At 44.5% G+C, this 23,836-nt stretch overlaps 1 protein-coding gene across 1 annotated transcript; it reads left to right on the forward strand.

Moving 5' to 3' along the window:
• The first annotated feature begins 149 nt into the window (after positions 1 to 149).
• Positions 150 to 20,412, forward strand: EIF4EBP1 (eukaryotic translation initiation factor 4E binding protein 1). Its single transcript, XM_060251542.1, has 3 exons — positions 150 to 459; positions 17,898 to 18,068; positions 20,002 to 20,412. The coding sequence occupies exons 1-3, from the start codon at positions 294 to 296 to the stop codon at positions 20,031 to 20,033; spliced, it is 369 nt and encodes a 122-aa protein (XP_060107525.1). The 5' UTR covers positions 150 to 293; the 3' UTR covers positions 20,034 to 20,412.
• The last annotated feature ends 3,424 nt before the right edge of the window (positions 20,413 to 23,836 follow it).

Consider the following 23,836-nt stretch of genomic DNA (forward strand, 5'->3'; position numbering starts at 1 on the left):
TCCACTTAACCAACAGCAGTTGTTTTTTAATGAAGGCAAGTACCTCTCTAATAACCAACAAAAAAAACTGTAGCCAGCTGCCAGCAGAAACAACACGCCACTTTCCAAGGCGTACTGGCGAGCAATGCTCCAGAGGCCTGGGAGGGGCCTGGAGGCTTTGGCTCCGCCTCCCTCCCCGAGGACTACGCTTCCCGCCGCGCTTTGCGGGCCGGGGGTGTGGCGGGTCTGATTCGGAGCCTATCTGAGGCGGAGGTCGGTGACCAGCGGAGTTTCCTTGCAGCCGAGCACCCTCCATGTCCGCCGCCAGCTGTTGCCGACACCCCCCGTCGCAGGGGCAGACGCTGAGCAGGGACATCCCCGGCCTCGCCAAGCGGCTGAGCCTGCCCGATGGGGTCCCGCTCCCTCCCGGAGACTACAGCACCACGCCCGGCGGGACGGTCTTCGGAACGACGCCGGGGGGTGAGGCTGGGCGCAAACCTGGGTGGGTAGGTGGGTGGGTGCACTGCAGGAGGACCCAAAAGCAGATACCCGTAAGCACCTTTGAGCGAATGCAGAGTACTGCTGAGGAATTACCCCCCTCCCGGTGCCCTGGGTCTTTGAGCACGTGCAAATGTTATCGCGTAAACAACCCACAAACACACACACAACGCTTTGTGGTGTGTTTGCAGTATACGAAGCGTGCACTTGGAGCAAGTGCAGAGTGTTTTTTTGTCCCTTAAGTGTATGCAGTAGTTTTTTTCCTGTGCTGCTGGAGAATAAGAAGTCCCTCACATATGGGGTCAGGCGAGCGCGATGAGAATGTGGGCATTGATGAGGGGCAGATGTTGGGGTTAGTTTGAGCTAGCGAGTTGAATTTTATATTTTTTTCCCCCAGTGGTGTTCGTAATGCATGCTTTTAAGCATGTGCAAAGTGCTGCAAGTAATCTGAACTATGAAAGTACAGAGGAGGGTTTTCCCCCGGCAGTTCTCCTTCTAACTATTAAATAATTGGTCTGTTGCTTGCAACAGGGGTTGATGTCTGGGAATGGAACATGAGTGCAAATTTTGAGGTAATCCATTGTTGTCATTAATCCTGTAAACAGACATTTGGACAGCCTTTCCAAACAGGCATTGCAAGGTGCTTCCTTGTAGAGACTTTGAAGAGAATGATGGGCAGCAGCACACCTTGAAGCTGCATTGGGACTTGCTGCATGCTTTGCTGCCTCTGATGAGGGTGGCTGAAGCCCAGTAATGCTTTTGCTTGCAGGAAATGTGGTAGTCTAGACTAGCACAGTGAGGCCCCTGGAATCATGCAGCAATAGGCAGCCCCTTAGTACTGGAGAATGCTCTGGTATTGTAATCTGTCCGATGTGCTTGCAGTGCCTGAATCAAAATCTGTTTACTTGGAGCTGAGTCCCACAGAGAGATTCATGGTGCTTACTTCCAAGGAAATAGGCTTAGGTTGCAGGGTTTCTCTGTCTTTTTGCTGTGAGGGTGGCAGAAAGATAGGTTTTTCTGATTCTGTAGAACACATGTATTCTGAAAGGCCTGTGCCTTATTATAGCATCTTTGAATGGAATCTCCCTGGGAAACGAGGGAGATTAAGCAGCATCCAGAGCTGTTGGACCATCTCCTGATGGCTTTTCTGGAGGGGACAGTGGGTATTAAGAGGTGAGTAATTCTGTCATCACAGGGCAGTGATGTTGAAGGTAGCTGAGGAACAGCAGGAAGGAAGGGGATTAATCCTGTAAGCAGTCATCTGGACAGCCTTTCCAAACTTTCTCTGTGTACAGCGGCAGCTTCATCCTAAACTGGAGATATGAATGGCCTCACTTCCATTACCTCCCCCCCTCCCCTGAGCCTGTTCAACTTCAGACATTCTGTGTTCTGCAGCACTTAACAAAAAATGAACTCTTGGAATAGAAATCAAGGAGAGCCTACTGAGCTGGTAAATGTTTTGTTATAAATATTCCTGTTGCAACAATAATGTTAGGCCAAGAAAACAAGACTTGTGATGGTGGTGTTAATAACACTAATAACACAGCCTTCATATAGTATTTTCACTGTTCTAAGCACTTTATACATGTTATCTTATTGTCATTCAAGCAGTCTGTTGGGTGGGTCATTGTTGTCATTCCCATATCGTGCATGGAGGATCAAGACTAAAAGCAGTTTGTCTACTCTGTGCCAGAGGCAAAATTTGGACCTGGGTTCTTCCTGGATCACAACTGATTCCTTTAACCAAGATGCTACTCTAGCTCCTTGCAGACTAAGCAAGTCTTTTTATTGGACTGTTTCTCAGTATATCTATACGGGGAACAGAAGCTGGTCAATGTTAAAAGAAAGATTTAGACTCTTGTCAATCAAAGTTTGTTAAAAATCGTTTGTTCTCACACACACAGGATGAAGAAACTGTTATTTTTTTAACATGGCTTTGTGTTTGGAAGTTATAAAGTTAAGGAAAGTGAAAGAGAGGTATAGCCCTGGATAGACTTATCTTGTCAGATTCTGGAAGCTAATCAGGGTCAGCTCTGGTTAGTACTTGTGTGGGAGACCACCAAGGAAGTCCAGAGTTGCTATGAAGAGGCAGGCGATGACAAACCACCTCTGAATGTCCCTCGCCTCGAAAACCCTGCGGAATCACCATAAGTCTGTTGTGACCTGACAGCAAAAAATGAATATCCAGCAGAAGAAGCTAGGGTTAGCCTAATTATCAGAGACTCACAGGAAAGCTTCCTGCATTCTTTGTTTTGTTCTGTTAAGCAAACTGTGTAAGAACACAGCCAGTGAATTGAGGACACCCTGTAGTTGCAGGGATTTTGTTTTGTTTTTATTTTAGGAGAACAGTAGGGGTACAGAAAATAAAAGGAGAAAAAAGGGTTATACAACATAATTACATTTGTCAAAGACAATAATATAGTATATAATATATACGACAGAGAATATTTTCCCTTGCATCCCCTTCATTATAATTTTAAGGTATTATCTATAAAATACAATAGTTCTTATTTCTGTTGTTTTACATTTGTATTCATCATTTGAGTTTTATGCGTCATAACTATCTATTTTGACTACAACAGTGGTTTCATCACTGCGTATTCAATATAACATATCTCTACCACTTCTACATATTCATTAGAACCTTTTAATAGTATACCCTGGTGTAAAAGATAGTCTATTATATATCTCATGCAGAGAGCTGATTCATATTTGAGATATTACATTTGGAATAGATTTTAATTCTACTTCTATCTCATTACCATACAATTGCATATGATATTTTCTCGCTTGGTAAGTTTGTCTCCTGCTAGCATAATACACACTCCAGCTGTAGCTTCAGGTTTCACTTGCTCCTATCCTTTCTGCCTGCACTGCCTCACATCTGCTCTGCTCCGTTAAAGCCAAGCACTGGTGCTGTGTGGCTTGAAGGATCAGAGCAGTGAGTGCAAGCTCTTGTTGTGTGTGGATGGAAGGGAGGTGTGCCTGGCTCTGTTTGTTCTGAGTCAAGTATGATTCACTGGCATGCACCCAAAGGGCTTCATAACAAAGTGGTTTTATACTGCATGGTGACAATGAAGGAAACAGGGCAGGCATCCCGTGAGCCAATCAATATGTTATGAATAGATTCTGAGGCGCAGAAATAACAGATGCGGTTTCTCACTTGAGCAGTGCAACATTTGAGAAACTTGCATAATCTTCTCACTTGGAAAGTGGAAAATGCTGATCACGGAAGCTATGGCTGCAGCAGAACGACTCTGCGGATGAGCTGTCTTGTGCAGATTGCTATGACTTTCACTGTGGATGGCATAACTCCTAGGCTGGCATGTTGTAGTCAAACAGCTGTAACTGAAAACTTCAGTTACTCCTTTCATCCAGAGACTTTCTCTGCTGGCAGACTGTCAAGCACTTGCTTGTTTGAAATGTATTTGTAAAATGACTTGCGTATTATTTATAAGGCTGAGCCTTCTGCTTGGGGAAACATAGCTTGTACTCTTTCTATCCCCAGCCGCAGGGCAGAACAACATCCACAATAGCTGAAATGACAGACTGTGCAGAATAAGCCCAGTGGTGTGATTTCTCTCTCCTCTCCTCCCTTCCCGTGAGCCGTAGAGGATGATAGGGCAAGGCAGCCAGTATGACAACAATAGCTGTTAGAGCAACAGCTCTTAGAAATGGTCCCCCTTCAGAAACGTAAGCTAGTTGAAAACGAAAGATTTAGTCTGGTGGTTAATTTTTTTTATTAGGACAAAGGAGAAAAGGGTTCAAATCTGCAATGAAGCAAACTGGGCGACCTTGGGCCAATCAGTCTAGCCTCCTTCACTGAGTTGGTGTGTGAAGAGGGTAAAATGAAGGAGAAGAGAATCGGGTACTCTGCCCTGTGCTGTTTGGAGGAAGAGCAGGATTGAAAATTCAGTGTTCAAAACTCGCCCCAAAAAAGTAGACCTATGAAATGATATGCCCCTGCATGTATTTAAGAGAGCATGTAGAGAGTTCCTTGTTCCTATAAGATCTGAGGTATTTTATTTACCCTATTCGATGAAGGGAATGAATCCTCTTGTGTGCTAATATTATAGAGATATAAGTGAGGACCCACAAGAAACTTGCAGGGAGTGGGCATTCCCTTGCCTTTGATTTCTTCCTCTCTCCACTTTTCTGTCAGAGTTCCCTCCTGTGCTCCCCTTATCTATCAGTCTTCCCATACCCCTTCTGTGTCAGTCTTCTCCCTCTTTCCCCCCTACCACTTCTATAACCTCTCTCCCCAGTTGTCTTACCCCCCAGTCCTTCTCAGACATTTTCCTCCATCCCTTTGCAGTCTACTCCCCTTTCTGTCCCCTCTTCCCCTCTATTTCTCTCCCCCACAGTCTCCGTCCTCTTCTTCCTTCCTCTTCCCCCTACCTCAAACAATCCTCCCTTTTTCTCCTTTTATCCCCCCATACTACCTCCAGTGTATAGGCATCTACAGTATATCTTCAATTATATGTATGTTTATTGCTTAAAGTGTGAATAACTCTGGCAACAGAGAATGCTATAATTTTTTTTTTACCAATAATACATTATTAAAGAATTCCTCTTGTAAATGATACAGAGGTTTTATCTAGACCAATATCCTAATGTGCTGTTAGTCCTGCTGAGACTCTGAGAGTTTCTGTTCACCCTTTTTTCTATTGACTACGAAATTTGTTTTCTAATTTCAGCTTTTATTGTTTTCTGATATCCAGATCGCAAAAAATAAGATACATCTGTTAACGTAGCATAGATTTATGTACTGTGAGGAGGCCACGATAGATTTTTCTTTCATTGTTTGTTGTATCACGCACAGGTTGCTGGCTACACAAAGGGTTTCTGTGAGTTTTGTTTGAGAGGTGCCTCTTGTGTAGATAAACTAACTTGTAAAGGCCCTCTCATTTGGTGGCATGTTGAGGCCTTTCCTGGCATGCTGGCTTGGTTCCAAAAGCAAGGGTAGGATGCATTTAAGCTTGTTTTTCACAGAACTGCAGAGGAGATGATAGGACAACTGTCAAACTATTCAACCAGCCATTGAAGCAATTTTTGAGGCTTGGAGCTGAACTGTAGGGCCTTATTCTTCTACGCAGTTTAACAGGATTCAAGGAAAGCAAATGGAACCTTTGCCAAAACAAAGCCTTCACAGTGTGTCTTGTGATCACCTCTTCCATATGATTTCTGGCACAAGAAAGGTAAAGGCAAACATCAAGTAGTTAAATATTTCCTGGAGTTTGTTTATCTGAAAAATAGCATAGCTGAATTTTTTTTTGGCAGTCTGATAGGTATACCTCTTAGTATTTTATTAGTTCATATCCTGCTTTTTTCTATAAGACCTTCAAAGTGACTTGCAGCACACATTAACTCCTTCCTCTCAATATATGAACTTCTTTCTCTCTCAAGATATTAGCACCCTGCTGGTCTGCCCCAGATGTTAATCCTTTGGTAGCTGTAGAGTTGCAGTTATATAAACTGGTGCAAGTTCTGTGGCTCAGGGGGAGCCACATTTGCAATTGCCATCAACCCAAAGGGACACATTGACTTCCATCCCTGGCACAAGGCCTGTACCTCGGGGAGGCTCACAACTTACCCATTCCTCTGGCAGTGGCTGTTTCAAGATGGAACAGACTGCCAACTACAAGTTCCACTGGGCAAGGGCACTACTCACTTACCTGAAACACGGGGCAGGTGCCACATTGGGGAATGGTACTCAGAAAATCCACTGGTGGCATATTAGCCACATGTGGTACTGTATGAGCATAACTGCTCTAGCCCATTTTTTCAGCCTTGGGAGAACTTTACAGTGCAATCGTTTGCAGAGTTAACTCATTCTTCTTTGAGATCAGTGAGAACAGAATGCAGTAACTCTGCAAACGATTGCACTGCATATTCCTAAGAAACACAAAGGATATAATTTCTATTTTCCTTGGTATGCGTGATCATGGGACATGCTCTGTGCAATTAATCGTTTAACCATTTAGTGGAGTAATGTGGGCTGGGCATCCTTCCAGGTTGAGCCTGCATGCTTTTAACTGCATGAGCAGCAGAAATTCAATCTTTTCTGTTGCTGCACCCTGCACGGCAAGCTAAACACGCCCTGCAAAATCTTTGCTAATTGTAGAGTTGTCAAAGCCCTGTCAGGGAAAAAAAGACCTTTGGTGAGACTGGGGTTGCGTCCTGTGATGGATGAGCAGAAAGGAGAACATACTTAGTACAGTTGTGCTTGCTAAAGCAGTAGCACAAGGACTTGGATATAACAATATGCACATGCAGCAATGACTGGTATAACAGATGGGTGGCATGATTTATTTCTGTTGCCTTTGAAATTGTATCAGAAGAAATACAGTGTGCAGTGTCTCACAGAGAATGCAGCAATGCTGATTCTGTGACTCAGTGTGAATTTAGCAGATCATGAGAGGGAGAACAGGAAGGAATGAGCCAGTATTTTGGCTCTTGTAGCCCTTTCTTACATGCCCAAGGTTAATGCTGATTGCCACTTCAGCATCAGGAAGGAATTTTCTTCCTGGCCAGATTGGCTCAGAGATCCTGGAATGTTTTTGGTTTCCTCCAAACATTGAGCTTGGAGAGTTAGGAGGCAACTCTGAATTTCCTGCATTGTGCAGGGTGTTGGACTAGATGACCGCTGGGGTCCCTTGCAACTCTGTTTCATTTAGCTCAAGCAGACAGCAAGGATTAATTTTGTGCTTCTGCTTACACAAAGACTGCTATGCTTTGGGGAATCTTCCATGTGATCCAGTCCCTGTCTTGAATTAGCTGCAGATAGATCTTTCCATAAGTTCCTCTCTAGTGTTACCCCAAAGGCATTTGACCTCATTCTTCCAGGTGCATCACACTTGTTAATTTTTGTGACCTTTCCTGTCATCTGTGGCTCTTAGATTTGATCAGTTTACCTAAAATGCTGCTGTCTCAGCTCTCTAAAGATCAAGATGGTTTCCAACAACATAAATACAATAATATATAAAAAGCAGTTCCAGTCTCATAAACCACAGTTGCTCAAAACAGTAGCTCTACAGCCACAATACTGCAGAAGCAAAAATTAACTGGAAAGGGAGAGAACAGACAGTGCAGTCCTATTGAATTTTACTCTTCTAAGCTACTTGACTTCAATGGACTTAGAAGGGGTACAGCTCTGTTTAGGATTGCAGTGCAAAGCCAGGAGTTTGTCCAAAACAGTGAGCAATATGGTTAAATATTTTTCTGTCCTCCTGGAAAACATGTTCCACTATCTTGTGTGTTGACAGTGTCATTGGGCCAGGATGATATACATTGTTTTCTAGCCGGTGATTTAGTTTGCAAGGAGTCTTCTGATTGGAGAGGCATGGAGTTTGTACATGCATTAGCTTGTTGTGGCATTTGCTACAGGGTAGATTAGTTTTGACTCCCCTATGTTGGCTTGAAAGAGGAGGATTGGAGTTTTCTTCACTATGTTACTTGCAGCTGTACTTTGGCTTGAAGCCGGCTGCCTATGCGCAGTTATTATCTTTATGGGATAGATTAATGCCTCTCTTGTGGGATAGATTAATGCCTCTCTTGTGGGATAGATTAATACCCGTCTTGTTGCAGCAAAAACAAGAGCCTTGTGGAACCTTAAAGAGTTTCTGATTTATTGTTGCATGAATGTTTATGGCCTAAAACTATGGGAGAGAGCATGACTAAGTGCCAGAGTATATGCTGTGCATGGAGAAGATCCCAAATACAAATCCCTGATGTTTCCAGTTGAACACACACAAAGCTGGGTTATACTGAATCACAGTATTGGGCCATCAAAGTCAGTATTGTCAGCTTGAACTGGCAGTGGCTCTCTGGAGTCTCAGGTAGAGGTATTTCACACCACCAAATACCTGGTCCTTTTAATTGGAGATACCAGTGAGCCACAGTTAAAGGATCTGGTAGCATCTTACACAAAAGTGGTCCAGTGCCAGTCACAGTAGACATTGATGACTTTGACAGAACAGTGATCTAATTCTGTAGGCAGGAGTTTCATCTGTTCAGGCACTCCTCTCTACAGGGTGAATGTTACTCTCCCTTCACGAGAGAGGTATGTACACAAAAGAGAGAGAATTGGTAAACAGTGTGACTTGAAGGCCATGAAATGCAAATGGTACCACTTGTAGCACTGCTAAGCATATCTCAAATACATGTACAAGATAAGCGCAGTAATTCACAGCAGCACAATCATCCAAGCTTTGCAGCAGAGCACGTGTGCAATCCAGGTTGCTCCTTAGTGACTGTGAGCAGGAAGAAACAAGTGGGGTCTCTCCATTGTGACTACAAAGGCCAGGGATTTTCCTTGTACCTCTCTGACACCAAGCAAGATTCAGTATTCCTTTGTAGGGCAGGAGTCCTGTAGGATAGTCATTGTATTAACAACTCTGGCGATAAATTTCAAGTGATGCACAAGATTTAATGTTGTGCTTCATGCTGTGAGTGAAGTCTTCCCTAGTAGGAAGATGCAAGCAGTTGTTGAGTTTCTGGGAGGAATCAGATGATCAGTTCTTCTTGCGGTGAGGACACTGCATCAGATGTTCCACAAGCACAGCTAGTGAGAAAATGTCCTGAGAGGGGAAAGCTAGAAGAGCTTACTTCATTTATGCCCCACCTTTCTCCCCAGCTGGACCCAACGTGGTGGCTTACTTCATTCTCCTCTCCTCTGTTTTATCTCTCAGCAGCCCTGTGAGGTAAGTTAGATTGAGAACTTGTGACTGGCCCAAGGTGACCCAGCGAACTCCCATGGAAGAGTAGGGATTCAAACCTGGGTCTCCCAGGTATTTATATGACACTTGGATCACTACGCCATCCTAGGTGCACTTTTTTGTTCTTTGATCCACTGAGCAATATGCATCATGAATATATTAAAGGTCATTACACTGGATTTAAGCACATTTCCTTGCTGTGTACCCACCAGCATGGGACTCCATAGCTGAATCAACATACTGTTGAGAGTTGATGGAAGATTTCTGATTCTTCAGTTCTGGTACTGAGTCTTGCTACAGAACTTCTTATCTAATATTGGATGGGAGGAGGTTTTGTGGAATTCATAACCAAGGCTAGTGGAACAATATCTCTGCTTTAGCAATAATGTGACAAAGTTAGAGAGCCAGTGTAGTGGTTGAATGTCAGACTAGTATCTGGGAGATCCAGGTTCAAATCCCCACTCATGCCATGGAAGCCTGCTGGGTGACCTGACCCACCTCACAAGGTTTTTGTGAGGATTAAATGGAGAGAAGAATGATGCAAGTTGTGTGTAAGCCATTGGGAAGGATAGTGCAGGGCATAAATGAATCAAATTAAAAAGTGCATGTCATAAGAAGGGTTTGCTAAAAATGCGCCAGTATCCCTGGCACCTCAAAGGTTGCAAGCATTGGGGAAAGTCCTTTCTCTATGTGGCAGAAGCTCTGCAGACTCACTCAGTGTAGACACTATTTCAGTTGACCAGCAGTCAGAGTTGATGTAAAATACATATGAAAGTTCTATTATAGGTAAAAGTAGCAGCATTGAATAGGAAGGGATGGAGGTGGTGTGCAAAGGAGTAGAAGGTCTTGTGATGAGTAACCAAGTACACCTTTGCACATACTGAATAATGCACTTTCAGTCCACTTTCATTGCACTTCAGCAATCGTTTGCAAATGGATTTGGCCGAAAAATCCAGTTACCAAGTGGATTGGTAATGGATTGAAAGTGCATTATTCAGCATGTGTGAAAGTGCCTTTTTCATGTTCTATGGCCTGATTCTCTATAAATCCCAAAAAGGAAGTTTTGTTCACAGCCCAATTAAGAGGTGTGGCACTGACCCTCACTCTCCCATATCCACGGTGGGATAAGGGTTTGTGGTCAGCAGCTTCAGCTTCAGACTTTCTAACAGAGACTTTCAGAGTTTGGGATGGATCTTATCTAGGCTGTTTCCTGATGGCAGCAGCATGGGGAAGTGAGAGCAAGCTGCAGGATAGAAGCAGCTCCCTTGCTTTTGGTCCGATAAGGGAAAACGTTATTTAGCTCTGTAAGTGCGATTGCGTAAGCTTCTTGTGGCATAGCCCCTGCCAACAGGGGTTCAGAGGCTTTGCTTGCAACACTTTTGCATGTGGCATCCTGCATAAACGGGCACCGATCCATCAGTGGGAGAAAATAACTTTAATGACAGAGCTTCAGAGTGAGCAGCGGGGTTAGGCGGTTGGTCACCAGTCCTATTTGTGGTTTGTTTTCAGTAGTCTCGGATTGCGGTTAGGAAGTGTGCCAGTATGACCCATGGTCTTGTGCAAGTGCTGACTGCACTGAGAACCAGTGCTTTAGTGCATGGCACATTCTGGAGAAGATGCAGGATGTTTGACTCTGAGCAAGCCACTGCAAATTCTTGGAAACAGTGTTCTAAGGTGTACCCCAAAATCCATATCCTGTGTGTGGTGGTAGAGGGGCATAACTGGCTGTTCTGGCCTTGAAGGGTTTAGGAGATGATGCAATGCATGCAGGGCTTCTCTCCATTGTACCATATATCTCCTACTAAGTATCCTCCTGTATTCAGATCAGGGGGGAAATTTACCTCTTGTAAGTAACTTGTATGATGGTTCTATGGTTCTGCCTTTACATAATAGGGATGTCCATCCTCATGGGAGCATTGTAGGATTGCTGTTCCAGCTCACTGATTGGTCAACTAATATCCATTGACTGCATGTCGTTGGATTGCAGTCAGCAGTTATCATATGTTCTGTGAAGCCAAGAGAGCCATTGTGTATTGGCAGGAACTGCTTTCATTTTCATTTGAGATTTACCTGTTACATTTGCTGTATTTTTGTATATTTTGTGTGTGTTTGCACCTGGAAGTCATGTCAACCTCTGGTGACTGACTCCTACTGAGGGCCTGGAGCATATTCAGAGAGGTGGCTGACTAGAGTCTGCCCCTGTCCTTGCAACTGGGTATTTCAAGGAAGTCTCCTATTGAAGTACTAACCACAATTGACCCTACTTAGCTTCCAAGATCTGACAAGATCTTGGAAGCTAAGGGCTAGCCAGGTCAGGGCTACCTGCTACATATTTATCCCACTCTTCCCTGGGGGAACTCAGGACTGCATGAATGGTTTTCCTTTTCCCACCCTTGCATTTCATCAAGCCCTTGGACACTGAGTGAGTGTCATGGCTGGCTAGGTTTCCCTGGCCCTAGTCAGGCACAGTAACCACCTTAAAACATGGCAGAGGTGTGAGATCTTCAAGCTGGAGCTACTGTTTGTTTTTAGAATGAGAGACCTTCTAGATCAGGGGTGGCCAAACTTGCTTAACATAAGAGCCACATAGAATAAATGTTAGATGTTTGAGAGCCACAAGACATGAACATCAGATGTCGGAGGGAGGGAAGGAAGGAAGGTAGGTGGAGGGGAAGAGATGGAAAGAAACCAACATTAAATACAGTGTCCAAGCTGCTGGCTGACTTTGCTTGAGAAGTAATTTAAAGAGACAAATGCCTTAGAGACAAACACTAGCATCAAAATTGTTTTAAATAGTTTTAAACTGTTTTAAAATTATCTAATTGGTATTAATTAATTGTTAAAACTTTAATTGTTTATTTACTGTTTCATTGTTTTAGTTTGACTGTTGTGAACTGCCCTGAGCCTGCTTTGGCGGGGAAGGCGGGATATAAATCAAAGAAATAAATAAATTCTCCAAGCCAGCCAACAAGATGGTGAAGCCTTCAAGAGCCACAGTTTGGCCACCCGTTCTAGCTATTGATTCTCTGTTGCAGTAACATGTGGCAAACAAAATTGCCTTAAAAATTAATGAAATGCACTTTTGGTCCCAATGCTTGATACTCTAAGCTGAGCTTCCCAACCTTTTTGAGCCTGTGGGTACCTTTGGAATTCTGACTCGGCATGATGGGCACAGCCATTGCGACTGTCCCACAGTTGTTTCCCAAGGAGGTGGAGCAAGCCATAAAATTGTTGCTGCAGCTTCTCTTCAGTCACAGAGAAGATTCTTGTTCTGGAGTGGTATCTGTTGTTATTTTAAATTTGTACAGCCAATTAGAAGCCTTGCTGGGCAGAAGCCTCACTCCCCCCCCCCCCACTTTTAAAAAAGCACTTAGTAAGGATCAGCAATGCTGTTGGCAGGTTCCCACGGGCACCACATAGGGGACTCCTGACCTAAACTGTGGCTCAGTAATAGAGCAAATGCTTTGAACATGGGAAGGTCCCAGGTTCTGTCCTTGGCATCTCCAGTTAAAAGGATCTCAGGCAGAACCTTCTTTCTACCATGAGCAAGCAAGCAGTGTTGGTCATTCAGTCTTTCTTCCCCTTTCTGCTGAATGAGACTAATAGTGTGAGCAAGGAGTGACCTTGCAGAAGAGTTGGTAGGTGTAGGTCTTTTAGCGGTTGAGCAAGATGGCCCTTTAGAAAGGCCCTTATTGGAATGTCCACACAGTGCTAATCTTATCCAGTTAATCATTAAATGGCTTCCTGGAACGCTAAGGCAAGTCCTTCATCTTCTCCTGTTCTCAAGGAATGTGGCACGGCAGTTGCTTGCTGGATCTATCTGCACAGTAGGCAATGACCCCGACGTTGGATGGAATTACTGAACATATTTCTTGGATGGAATTACTGAACATATTTCTTGGATGGAATTACTGAACATATAAAACTACCTTACCCTGAGTCAGACACTTGGTTCATCAGTGCTGTCACCTCTGGCCTGTCAGGGCTCTAAAGGATCTCCAAAAGAAAGTGTCTTTCCTATCACCCACTACCTGAGATGTCATGCAAAGTGCATGTGCTCTACTGCAAAGCCACATGTCTTCCCCCATAAGGGTGGCCAAAGTAGCAACATTTCTGATACTTCTGTGCAGGACTGAGTTTGGGTTGAATTTTCATTGGTAGATTTTCCAACAGCACATTTCTATTGACTGACCCAAAGCTGCTCAAGTTTGTTTCACAGCTGAGCTGGGACTGAAGTTGAGGTCTGTCCAGCTAAAGGCCAATGCTAATAGCAGCTCTGGGGTGCTGTCTTCTCGGCAGACTATCTGGACTGAAGCTTGTGTTTCTCCCTGTTTCCCTGTTGCCATGTGTATTCTCCTTGAGGATGGGGAACTGTCTGCTTTTTGCAGATGTAACTCTGCAGCACCCCATGTACTGTGACAATGCTGTGTGAATAATAAAGGGAGTCTCCTTGGAATACTATCCCTGCTGGTGATGCGAAAGGTCAGTCTGGGATTCAGAGAACTGCACAATTATTTTTCCCATGCCTGTGCACCGTCCTTACGTGATGCTGTGTGGCAATTTGCTTTTGTAACTGAGGGCAGTTATCAAAAGCAAACACTGTGGTGTGTTTGTGTGGGCTGTTCAGAGAATAATAATAAAAAAAACCCCACTGGGTATGCCCAACCCTGTTGTCATGCATAAGCAGCTTTTCATTTTTTTCTGAGAATCGAATACTTTGGGGCAACTATTTACTGAACAGCCGTAACTATCCAGCTTTCTTTTGGGAAAATACTATAATTGTTACACATTAATCTTTGGAGTTCCCCTCAATCCCTGTTCTCTCTGTTTGATAACCTTTTAATCTACCCATTCTCTGTGGAAGGGAGGTACATGCTTCCTCTCCCTTTATTGTTGCAACAGCTAGGTCGAAGTGACCGGTCAAGGTCATCCAGTGAACTTTGTAGCTGAGTGGGAGAGCTGAATTGAAGTTACCCTGGTCCAGACACCACACAGTTTGTAACTGTGCCTCCCTTCTTTTACTTTGTTTTAAGTATGTGACTCTGAATGAAATATCCTTGTATAGTTGGGTGCCAAGAAAGTTAAACATAAAGCAACGGGTGTTCTTATATTCTCTTTTAAAAGCAGAAATCTGCTGCATTTATCTCCATGATCCTAACCCACCCTCCCTCATAACATTTTCAAAAATGTTTTCATTCCTAAACCACCCGGGTTTACCCTGGTGCTGAGTGTCTGTTGTAGTCATGTATGAAGCTATAAGCGCCTGAATGTAAAAGCCAAGAACACCGTCCTCTGGTGACCCTGTGATGAAATGTCCTTGTAAATAACTGATATGCTGACAACACTTCCAGCCAGCCTTGTTTGCAAATGTTTCGACAGTTGGCATATGTAACCACCGACAAGGCTTGTTGTCTCTGAACGCTGATTAGGTGCTCTTAACATTGGGCGTAGGATTGAACAAATGCCTCTGCCAGTTTAAACTGCAGTCCCCCTCCCGCTTGATCTGTGGAGATTAACCAGTTTTGAAAGGTTGTGTGTTGCAAAATAATTTAGCAGAGAGAGTCTTCAAAACCAGGCACCTGGTGATTGGAGCATGTGGCAAAGCCTTCCAAATGCTCTGGAGAGTGGGATTTCTCCCCTACCCCCCACCCCAGTCTTCTGCAAACAGCTTCATAATAGATTCTCTTGTCTTGCTTGAAAAGATTGTTGAATGGGTAAAAGGGGAATCCTTACCTATTTCAATGAAATGCATATAATATAATGCTGTTAATGCAGCAGATCAGCAGATTCAAAGGCCATTCATGTGTAATATTGTCATTATTTTTCCAGATGGAAGAAGGCTAAGAGATGGAGCAGCTTATCCAAAACTTTGTAGGGATTGTTTAGGTCATTGACCTGAATATATGTGACATGAAAATGCATGCAGTGAGTTCCAGATAGCAATTATTATTACTAAGAAAACCACTTTGGGAGACTGCTGGTTTTTAATGGGGAAGTGATGGCCTAGGCAGAGCTGAACTTTTTCTTCCTTTGGGGAACAGAATATTTGTTTACTCTCACTGTCCTCTAGTGGAGTGCATTTAGGCTCCGACTCAGGACTTGAATCTAGGCTTCTTACACCTTGTGCTTCTAGCCACTGCAGCAGCAGCAATTGCATACCTAGGATCAGCTAAGCTGGATCAGAGACCAATGGTCTACCTAATCGGGCACCTTGTTTATTAGCAGATGTTAACATTTAGGCTCTGAAAGGATCCAGTTGCAGACTGTGTTCATTTGTAAACAACAAACTGGGAGGGGAGTATTTTCTCCAGTCCAGTTCCAGATACTGTTTTGGGGGGCAGTTGCTGAATCTAAGTGAAATTCATTTGAACTACATGAAGGATTTTTCGGTCCTTTTCCTGCTCTGGGAATGGACAGGTGAAAAACAGCATACTTTGAACAAATTTCTGTATCAGATCGGTTGACCATGCAGGAAGCTTGGTTTGCAGCTGAATCTCAATCTTCCTTCATACATGCTGTATCTGTGTGGTTTTGATCACGACTTTCCTTGTCATAAAAAAGCCCCGTGGCGCAGAGTGTTAAAGCTGCAGTACAACAGTCCTAAGCTCTGCTCACGACCTGAGTTTGATCCCCGGTGGAAGCTGGGTTTTCAGGTAGCCGGTTCGAGGTTGACTCAGCCATCCATCCTTCCGAGGTCAGTAAAATGAGTACCCAGCTTGCTGGGGGAAAAGTGTAGATGACTGGGGAAGGCAATGGCAAACCACCCCATAAAAAGTCTGCCATGAAAACGTCGTGATTGGTCATCACCCCAGAGTCGGAAATGACTGGTGCTTGCACAGGGGACCTTTCCTTTCCTTTTCCTTGTCATCCTTTCTTCACGGAACCTCCAGCTCTGCCATTCTCCTAAACTTCATATATGCAGAAGGCAACTATTCCTATAAGGAAGGCGGTGTGGCAAGAGCCTTGAATGAGTGTGGCTTTTTAATTACCCCGAACATGTTGCAGCTCAGTTAGATGCCACGAAATGCGTTGAAAGGTGCAGCCATATCTGATGGTTTTTTGAAGAGTGGGGTAATTTGGACATGCTCTGGTTGTGTTCAGTCCAAACACGTCTTTTTGTTTTCCCTCTAGGGTCATTTGAAAGAATCTGGCTGTGTGTGGTGTTGACGAGCTGCCTCCTCTGAAATCACCATCTTCTCACTCCCTCCCAAGTCTCTACCTGTTTTCCATTGTTTCTTTTTTATATATAAGGCAGCAAATAAAAGTATAAATGTTACATTCAGAGCTTTCCAAAAAAGTAGACTGCTTGCCTAATGCATAGCAAGCCCCAGATGGGTAGCTGAACCGGCATTTGATTTATTAGTATGTTGGTCTTTTCATTCAGATCACAAAGTTAGGAGGAAACTGATGCTCCCTACAGCTAAGTTTAGTTTATTCGACTTATATCCCACCCTCCCTGACAAGCAGACTCAGGAAGGCCCCGCCCCTATTCCGACTCTTGAGGACTTAACTTTGTGCTGTGATGCTCAGCATTCTGGCTTTTTGTGCAAATCCTGCCCCCTGGTGTTGACATGGAGCCTTAGCTCAACAGAAGAGCATCTCCTTTGCATGCTGAAGGTCTCAAGTTTAATCCCCAGTGTCCTCAGTGAGCAGGATTCCATAGAAGGTGATGTAGAAAACCTCTGACTGAGGCCCTGGGGAGTCACTATTAGTCAGAATAGAGTGTACAGGTCTGAATGGCCTGGGTGCTCTAAGACAGCTTTGTGTGTTCCATGTGAAGAGGCTTTAATGATGTGAAAGTGTGGCTCTTAGCACAGCATCTGAAGACACAGCTGTAGCCTCGTTCAGTTAGCCCTTATGATTAACAAGAGGAGTTATAATGGGGGGGGGCACTCTTGCAAGGCAAGCATGGTAAAGGTGAACAGTCCTGACCTGTCATTTGCCTCACAGAATATTTCCTTTTTGCTTGAACCCCAGTCCATCCCTGCAAATCATATTAAGTGAGGTGCCACTTCTAAGGAACACGTACAAGGCTGAGAAGGTCCATGGCATTCAGAAGTCTCCAGGTTCAGTCCCCAGGATCTCCAGTTAAAAGGGTCTGGGAGTAGGCGATATGACCCTGGAGAGCTGCTGCCAGTCTGAGTAGGCAATATTGACTTTGATGGACTAAGGATCTGATTCAGTATAAGGTTGCTTCATGTGTTCACATGCTGGGTGTAAGAACATAACAGTGAGTGGGGGCGGGGAGAACTGGGCATGGAAGTAGAGCCAGAGTTGTTCAGCTGAGTCTCAAAACTCTCCAGAGTTGACAGTGCTGCTGCTGGTCCCTTGTGCAGAATCCTCTCCATTAACTGTTGAGTGTTTTTTAAGCATTGGGGAGAAAGTTGTTGCTGACAAGAGCGAAAATGTGAAACAAGGCAGGGACATGATTCCTTGGTTCCCAAGTTGGATCTGTGACTTAGGAGGACCAGAGATTTCACCTCTATTCTCCCTTGATCAAGGAAGAAATTACAACAGATCACATAACCTGCCTATGAGAAAGCATGCATGCTTAACAACTGTGTGTAAGAATGTGCACGAATGCATTGTGTTGGCTGCCACCCAGCATGAAACCAAAGCTGTGTGCCTCCAACCAAAAACAGTAATTCCTTGCCAGTTGGTGGGAAACCCTGTGATGATTTGGGGGTGTGTTTTCCCTTCCAGGTACACGAATCATTTATGACCGTAATTTTTTGATGGAGTGTCGCAATTCTCCAGTTGCCAAAACACCACCATGTGATCTTCCTGACATTCCAGGCGTTACTAGTCCAAGTGCAAAGGAACTCCGATCTGAGACCAATCATGCCCACAACGAGGAGGAGAAACCTGGCATAGGTGAGTAATTACCTGTGGCTGGTGCCATATAAGGGCCCTTTATTTTGCATTTCAGATAGGCTACATGAGTCGTGCATGACCCATCAGACTCTATACTGCTCACCAGCCATGCAAGAGTTCTGTAAATGTCGTGTTTGGGCTTTCAGAAACCAAGGAATTGCCAGTCCTTATAAAGACCACACTATATGACAGATGGGCTCTCTTGAGCTGTACAAGTTGTAGAAACCTGGGGGAAAGCATTAAAATGTGGATTACTTGGGAAACCCCTGGATGCAGCAGTGTACTGCTGAGGTTGTTCCTGTAACCAGCCATAGGAGGTCTCACCGTGTGCGAAGAATCTTGTTTACAGGGCAATGGACTGATTCTGCAAAGGCTCATGGTTCCGTGGCACACCACTGATGGATTAACAACGTTCCAAATGTCTTAGCCCATCTTTTGTAAATGGTGGAATATCCATGAATTGGAAGGACTCCGACATCAAATCTGGAGAATACAAGCTCCATTGAAGCAGTTCCCAGAGTGCAGAGTGTGTAATGAGACACACTGCACCAATATATATGTATATATAGTGTGTGTGTGTGTGTGTGTACACACACAATCCCGTAAACACTTGTCTACCAGTGGGAGAATACCCAGTACATCTCTAGTCAGGGGACAAATACAATTCCCTGGTGTTTCCAGTTGAACACACACAAAGCTGGGTTATCCTGAATCACAGAATTGGACCATCAAGGTCAGTATTATCTACTTGAACTGGCAGATCACATGTGCAGATCACAACTCCTGCAGAAACATACCTGATTGCAAGATGCAACATGCACCCTTTAAATGTAATCTTTTTCAGGAGTAAGACTGCGTACTCCAAAGTTGAGCCCAGGGTATGCTACTGCTATTAAATGTTTTCCAGAAAAGCTAAATGTATAATAGGCCCTATGCAGAGCTGCCTATTGTAGCCTAATGGCTTTTGACTGATAAATCTTGATGGGGCCAGGATGTGGCTGTGTTCAAGAGATCCCTGTCACATGTGGGACCCATCAGCTGTTCAGTGAAGGTGGTGGAGACCAAAGAGTAGTTCCAAAGGCTTCCTGGTAAATTATTTATTAAAAGTCTTCTCCCCTGCTCTTCTCCCATCCTCAGCAACTCTGGGCAGTTTATTGGTATGAAATGAAAACACAGTATTAAAAAAATCATCCTCTGCTAGTAAGGAGGACAAAACTTACATACAGCTCCCTCTCTGACCATAGACATCCATTCACCCAGTATCAAAAGCCCTCTTGAATAAAACAGTCTTGCAGAGCCTTTGGAACGAGACCAGTATGGGAATCCTCTTGACCTTCCCAAGGAAGGCATTCCAGGGAGCTGGGGCCAGTGCTCAGAAAGACAGATGATGTCAGATCTAATGGCAGGGAACAGACAGGAGGGAGCTTTGCAAAGAGCCCTGCAAAGGCCCAAGAGCATTTCAAGTCAAGATGGATTTTGAGAAAAAACTGGAAGGAAGGGAGAAAAACAGCAGTTGTGCATGTGGTTTGGAAGGCAGGTTTGCTTAAAAGGGTAAGCAAGTGACCAAGTTGGAGCTGGAGACCTTTGGGCTACTGATGATGGCCCCATGCAGGGTGCACTACCATAGCCAAAATAGCTTAATCCAGTAGCCAATAGGAAGCTTTTGAGAGGGCCCTTGTGCCTTTTGGTTGGCAGAAGCTTGAGAGTGCAAGCTCATTCACCCACTTAACCAGTGCTGTCAAAAGCTGTCCTATTCCCTGACTGCACTGAAGGCTGCCAGCCTGTTTGACTTCAGAGAGAAGAGGGCAGGTAAGTCAAGTAACAGTTCCATATTTTTCTTTCAAAGACTTAGGCCATAATGTTTGCAGGAGCCCCATCTAGTGAATAAATGTGAAGTTTGGACCTAATCAATATTTATTTTCTTCTCCAACAGGTGAGGAAGCCCAGTTTGACATGGATATCTAAAACTTCTGTTGGAGGGGGGGCTCCTACTCCAGTGGAGACACAGAATAAGCCATGCTTCCAAAACAAGTGAGACTTGTAGAATAGTCCACGCCTTGCAAAGCCTTCTGAGCTGGGAAGTCCACTTGGTTTTTATTTTTTAACGCGGAAGAGGGGAAGACAATTTCCTGTTGCGTAAGGAGTGAAAATGGTGGCAGATTTCTCTGCAGGGGATAGCAGTGCTGCCAGCAATGACCATCAGCACAAGAGAGTGGAATGCTTTAACTTCTTTCTCAGATCCCTGTGCCTTTTGTTCATTCATCAGTACCTGTTGCTCTGAAGGCAAGGGACTGAATGTAAGGAGAGAAATAAAATCATGATGGATGCAGATGATTACTTAAAATTGTGGGTCTCTTCTTGTTCATAAACATCATGCTCAAAGCACTCTGTAGTCTTTATCTCAAACCTTGCAAGAGAAGGGGGAAGGGTGCGTGGAATGCAGATTATAAACCAACTTCTATAAACCAATTCAGTAGCATATCTCTTGTGCATATCTGTGGCATTAGTGCTCATCTAACATCAGTAGCTTTGATAAATCTATAAAATAGCAACTGAGAGGGACTGTGGTTGAGAGTGGAAGAAACTTTTCTCCAATCTGTCCATAGCTACATATTCTACTTTCCTTCCTCTAGTTACAAAGCAGTGGACTGATAAGGCTGTTCAGATCATATCAGAACATTCTGGTCACTTCCCAAACATAAAACCAGCAGTAAACAATCCCAAAGGAGAACCATCCTGCCAAGGAATTGGTTCACCAAATGCCACCTAAAATAAAACTTGCAAAGAGCAAGGCAATAACGCCCAAGTTGAAAGTGAGAGGTCTCTTAACATGTGCAGAATGTCCCTCAGCATGAATCTGGAAAGCAGGAATCAACCCACATCAATCTGGTTTTCGTCCGGGTCACGGGACAGAGATGGTTCTGGTTGCCCTCACAGATGACTTCCAGAGGCACCTGGATAGAGGTGGCTCGGCAGTGCTGATGTTGCTAGACCTGTTGGCAGCGTTCGACATGGTCGACCATCAGTCACTGATCTGTCGCCTTGCCGCTTTTGGGATTCAGGGGTTGGCCTTGAAGTGGCTTTTCTCTTTTCTCCTCCTCTCTTTCGGGGACAGAGATGAACTGTCCCAACAACACCCACTTATCTGTGGTGTGCCGCAGGGAGCGGTTCTTTCTCCAATGTTATTCAACATCTACATGCGCCCTCTTGCCCAGATTGCCCAGAGGTATGGGCTGGGTTGTCACCAGTACGCTGAAGATACTCAGCTCTATCTGTTGATGGGTGGCCAGTCTGACTCCACCCCGGAAGATCTGTTCACAGCATTGCAAGCTGCGGCGGGGTGGCTCAGACTGCAAAATGGCACTCTTCCGCCATGAGTGGACTGAAATTAAATTCGATGAAGACGGAGGTCCTGTATCTGAGCACTGGCACTGGAGGTCTGCCTACCGATCTTCGATGGAGTGCAGCTCACGCTGGCGCCCAAGGTTAAAAGCTTAGGGGTGCTCTTGGATTCCTCTTTAACAATGGAGGCCCAAGTAGCTGCCACTGCCAAGTCAGCTTTTTACCATCAGCGGATGGCAAGGCAGTTGGTCCCCTTTCTCGAATGCGACGACTTGGCAACAGTGATCTATGCTACGCTCTCCTCGAGACTGGATTACTGTAATGCCCTCTACATGGGACTGCCCTTGTCCCATATCCGGCAACTCCAGCTAGTGCAGAATGCTGCAGCCAGGCTGTTAATGGGAGTTTCCCTATGGGAGCACATTCAGCCTGTGCTGAAAGCGCTGCACTGGCTACCAATAATGTACTGGATTCGTTTCAAGGTGCTGGTTATTACCTTTAAAGCCCTATATGGCCAGGGTCCTGCATACCTTAGGGCCCGCCTTTCCCTTCATATGCCCCAGCGAGCACTTCAGTCCAGGTCTCAAAACCTGTTGACAGTCCCCAGCATCAGAGAAGCGAGGCTCAAATCAACAAGAGCCAGGGCCTTTTCCGTTGCTGCCCCTAGCTGGTGGAATGAGCTGCCGGAAGAAATCAGGGCCCTGCGAGAGCTTTCACAGTTCCGCAGGGCCTGCAAAACGGCACTCTTCCGCCATGCATTTTTATAATAACATCTGCAGCAGCGGGATTGGCCCATAGAAACATCACTGATGGTCTCCCTCTTTAAGTTACTGCAATCCTAGGAGCTCTTAGAATGGCTAACCACCATTCAGATCGCTGTCTGAAACCTTGATACCAGTATAAGTAGATGTTTTTAGAAATTGTTTTTGTTTTATGTTTTTATTGTTTTGTTTTATTTGGTCACACAATGTAACTGTGTGACCTTAAATTTGTGAGCCGCCCTGAGCCTCTCTCGGCGGGGAGGGCAGGATATAAATCAAATAAAGTAGAAAATCTTGAACCTGTATAACATAGGAATGTCTGAGCAATCCCACATTTTATAAATAAAGACTCAGGATGAAGATTTGTTCCATCTTCTAGATCAACTTTTAAAGTAAGGTCTCTTTTAAGAAATCTTTTTTTAAAAAAAAAATAAGTGAGCTCTTTCCTATTGAAGTGCTTACTATTTCGTAATGCCTGGGGATTTGTATACCTTCAAGAGCTAGAAACTTAGAATTCTGGCACTAAAGTTCCCTGTGCCTAAAAGAATATTGCTTTGCTCTCAGTAGAATTACTCTTCCAGGCTGCTGTTTTAATGGTCAAGAGGAGACAAACATGGATACAAAGCTCTTTCCATTCCAAGGATTTCTTCTAAGGGTTATGCAGGAAGTCACCTGGACCCAGTTGTGACATGCCCTGCAAAACGGAATGTATGCATACATACATCTCTGATGATAACTGTGCTAAATGCCCAGTAGGGAAGCTCCAACACTTTGCTCACCAACACAGCAGGGGACCAAGAAGGGCTTTCTACTGCTGCCACCATTTTGGTAAGGGTCTGTCTGGGAGGGCCCAGAGCACCCAACAGCCCCTATATCTTCTTTTTCAGCAAAACCTTTGAACTGTGACTGAAGAGATGTGAGGACCCAGGCAGTTTAAAACAAGAAATTAGTTGCAAAACCTCTTAGTGCACAGTGACTCTATGAACACTAAAGGTTGGTATAAAGAAATAAAAATTCCTAATGTGACTAAGCAAATGTTTCCTTCCTCTGATACCAAAGATTCACCCTCCTTGAGTGAGGGAACCCTTCTGCTTTCTCTCCTGCAGGCTTTCCCAGAGAGAACCAACTTCCCTTTCCAGCCAAGCCTATTTATGCTTTCCTTTCAGTTCCCACCCCTCTGGGCCATTTTTCTCTCCAAAACTCTGCCACCCAATCAGAAGGATAGAAGGAGTCCTGGGAGATGTAGGCCCACTAGCAACTTCTATGAATACCTGGAGCGCCTGTCCCCCATCACCACCAAGTATGCATAAACCTTGTCTTTGGATAAGCTGATTTTGCTCTGCCTCTGATAGGCACTCCACTCTCAAATGAGCCATTAGGAAGGGTAAAATAACAATATGCCTGACATGTAAATTCACATTTTGGACCCACTCCCTACTTTTCTGGCTTGTCAAACCTAAATGCCAATGAATCTGTGTTCTTAACCTGTGACTGTTCTTAATCCTGTGACTTCTTAACGCTGTATGCCAACAGAACTGCTTGTGTTTAACCTTTTAAAAAAAGCTTTCCCTAGTGAAGTTTGTGACAGCTGTCAACACGGCGTTATCGTACATCAGGCAAAATATCTCTGAATTGAATGGAGTGCTGTGTTGACTGTGTAGAAAG

Source organism: Heteronotia binoei, chromosome 12, assembly GCF_032191835.1.
Source record: "Heteronotia binoei isolate CCM8104 ecotype False Entrance Well chromosome 12, APGP_CSIRO_Hbin_v1, whole genome shotgun sequence".
Classification (NCBI taxonomy): Eukaryota; Metazoa; Chordata; class Lepidosauria; order Squamata; family Gekkonidae; genus Heteronotia; species Heteronotia binoei.

Bases quoted from the DNA above. Each gene is read 5' to 3' on its own strand.
- EIF4EBP1 (XM_060251542.1), top strand. From the start codon at position 294: ATGTCCGCCGCCAGCTGTTGCCGACACCCCCCGTCGCAGGGGCAGACG. The intron at 460-17,897 runs GTGAGGCTGGGC...TTTCCCTTCCAG, and splicing joins CTTCGGAACGACGCCGGGGG to GTACACGAATCATTTATGAC. The intron at 18,069-20,001 runs GTGAGTAATTAC...CTTCTCCAACAG, and splicing joins GGAGGAGAAACCTGGCATAG to GTGAGGAAGCCCAGTTTGAC.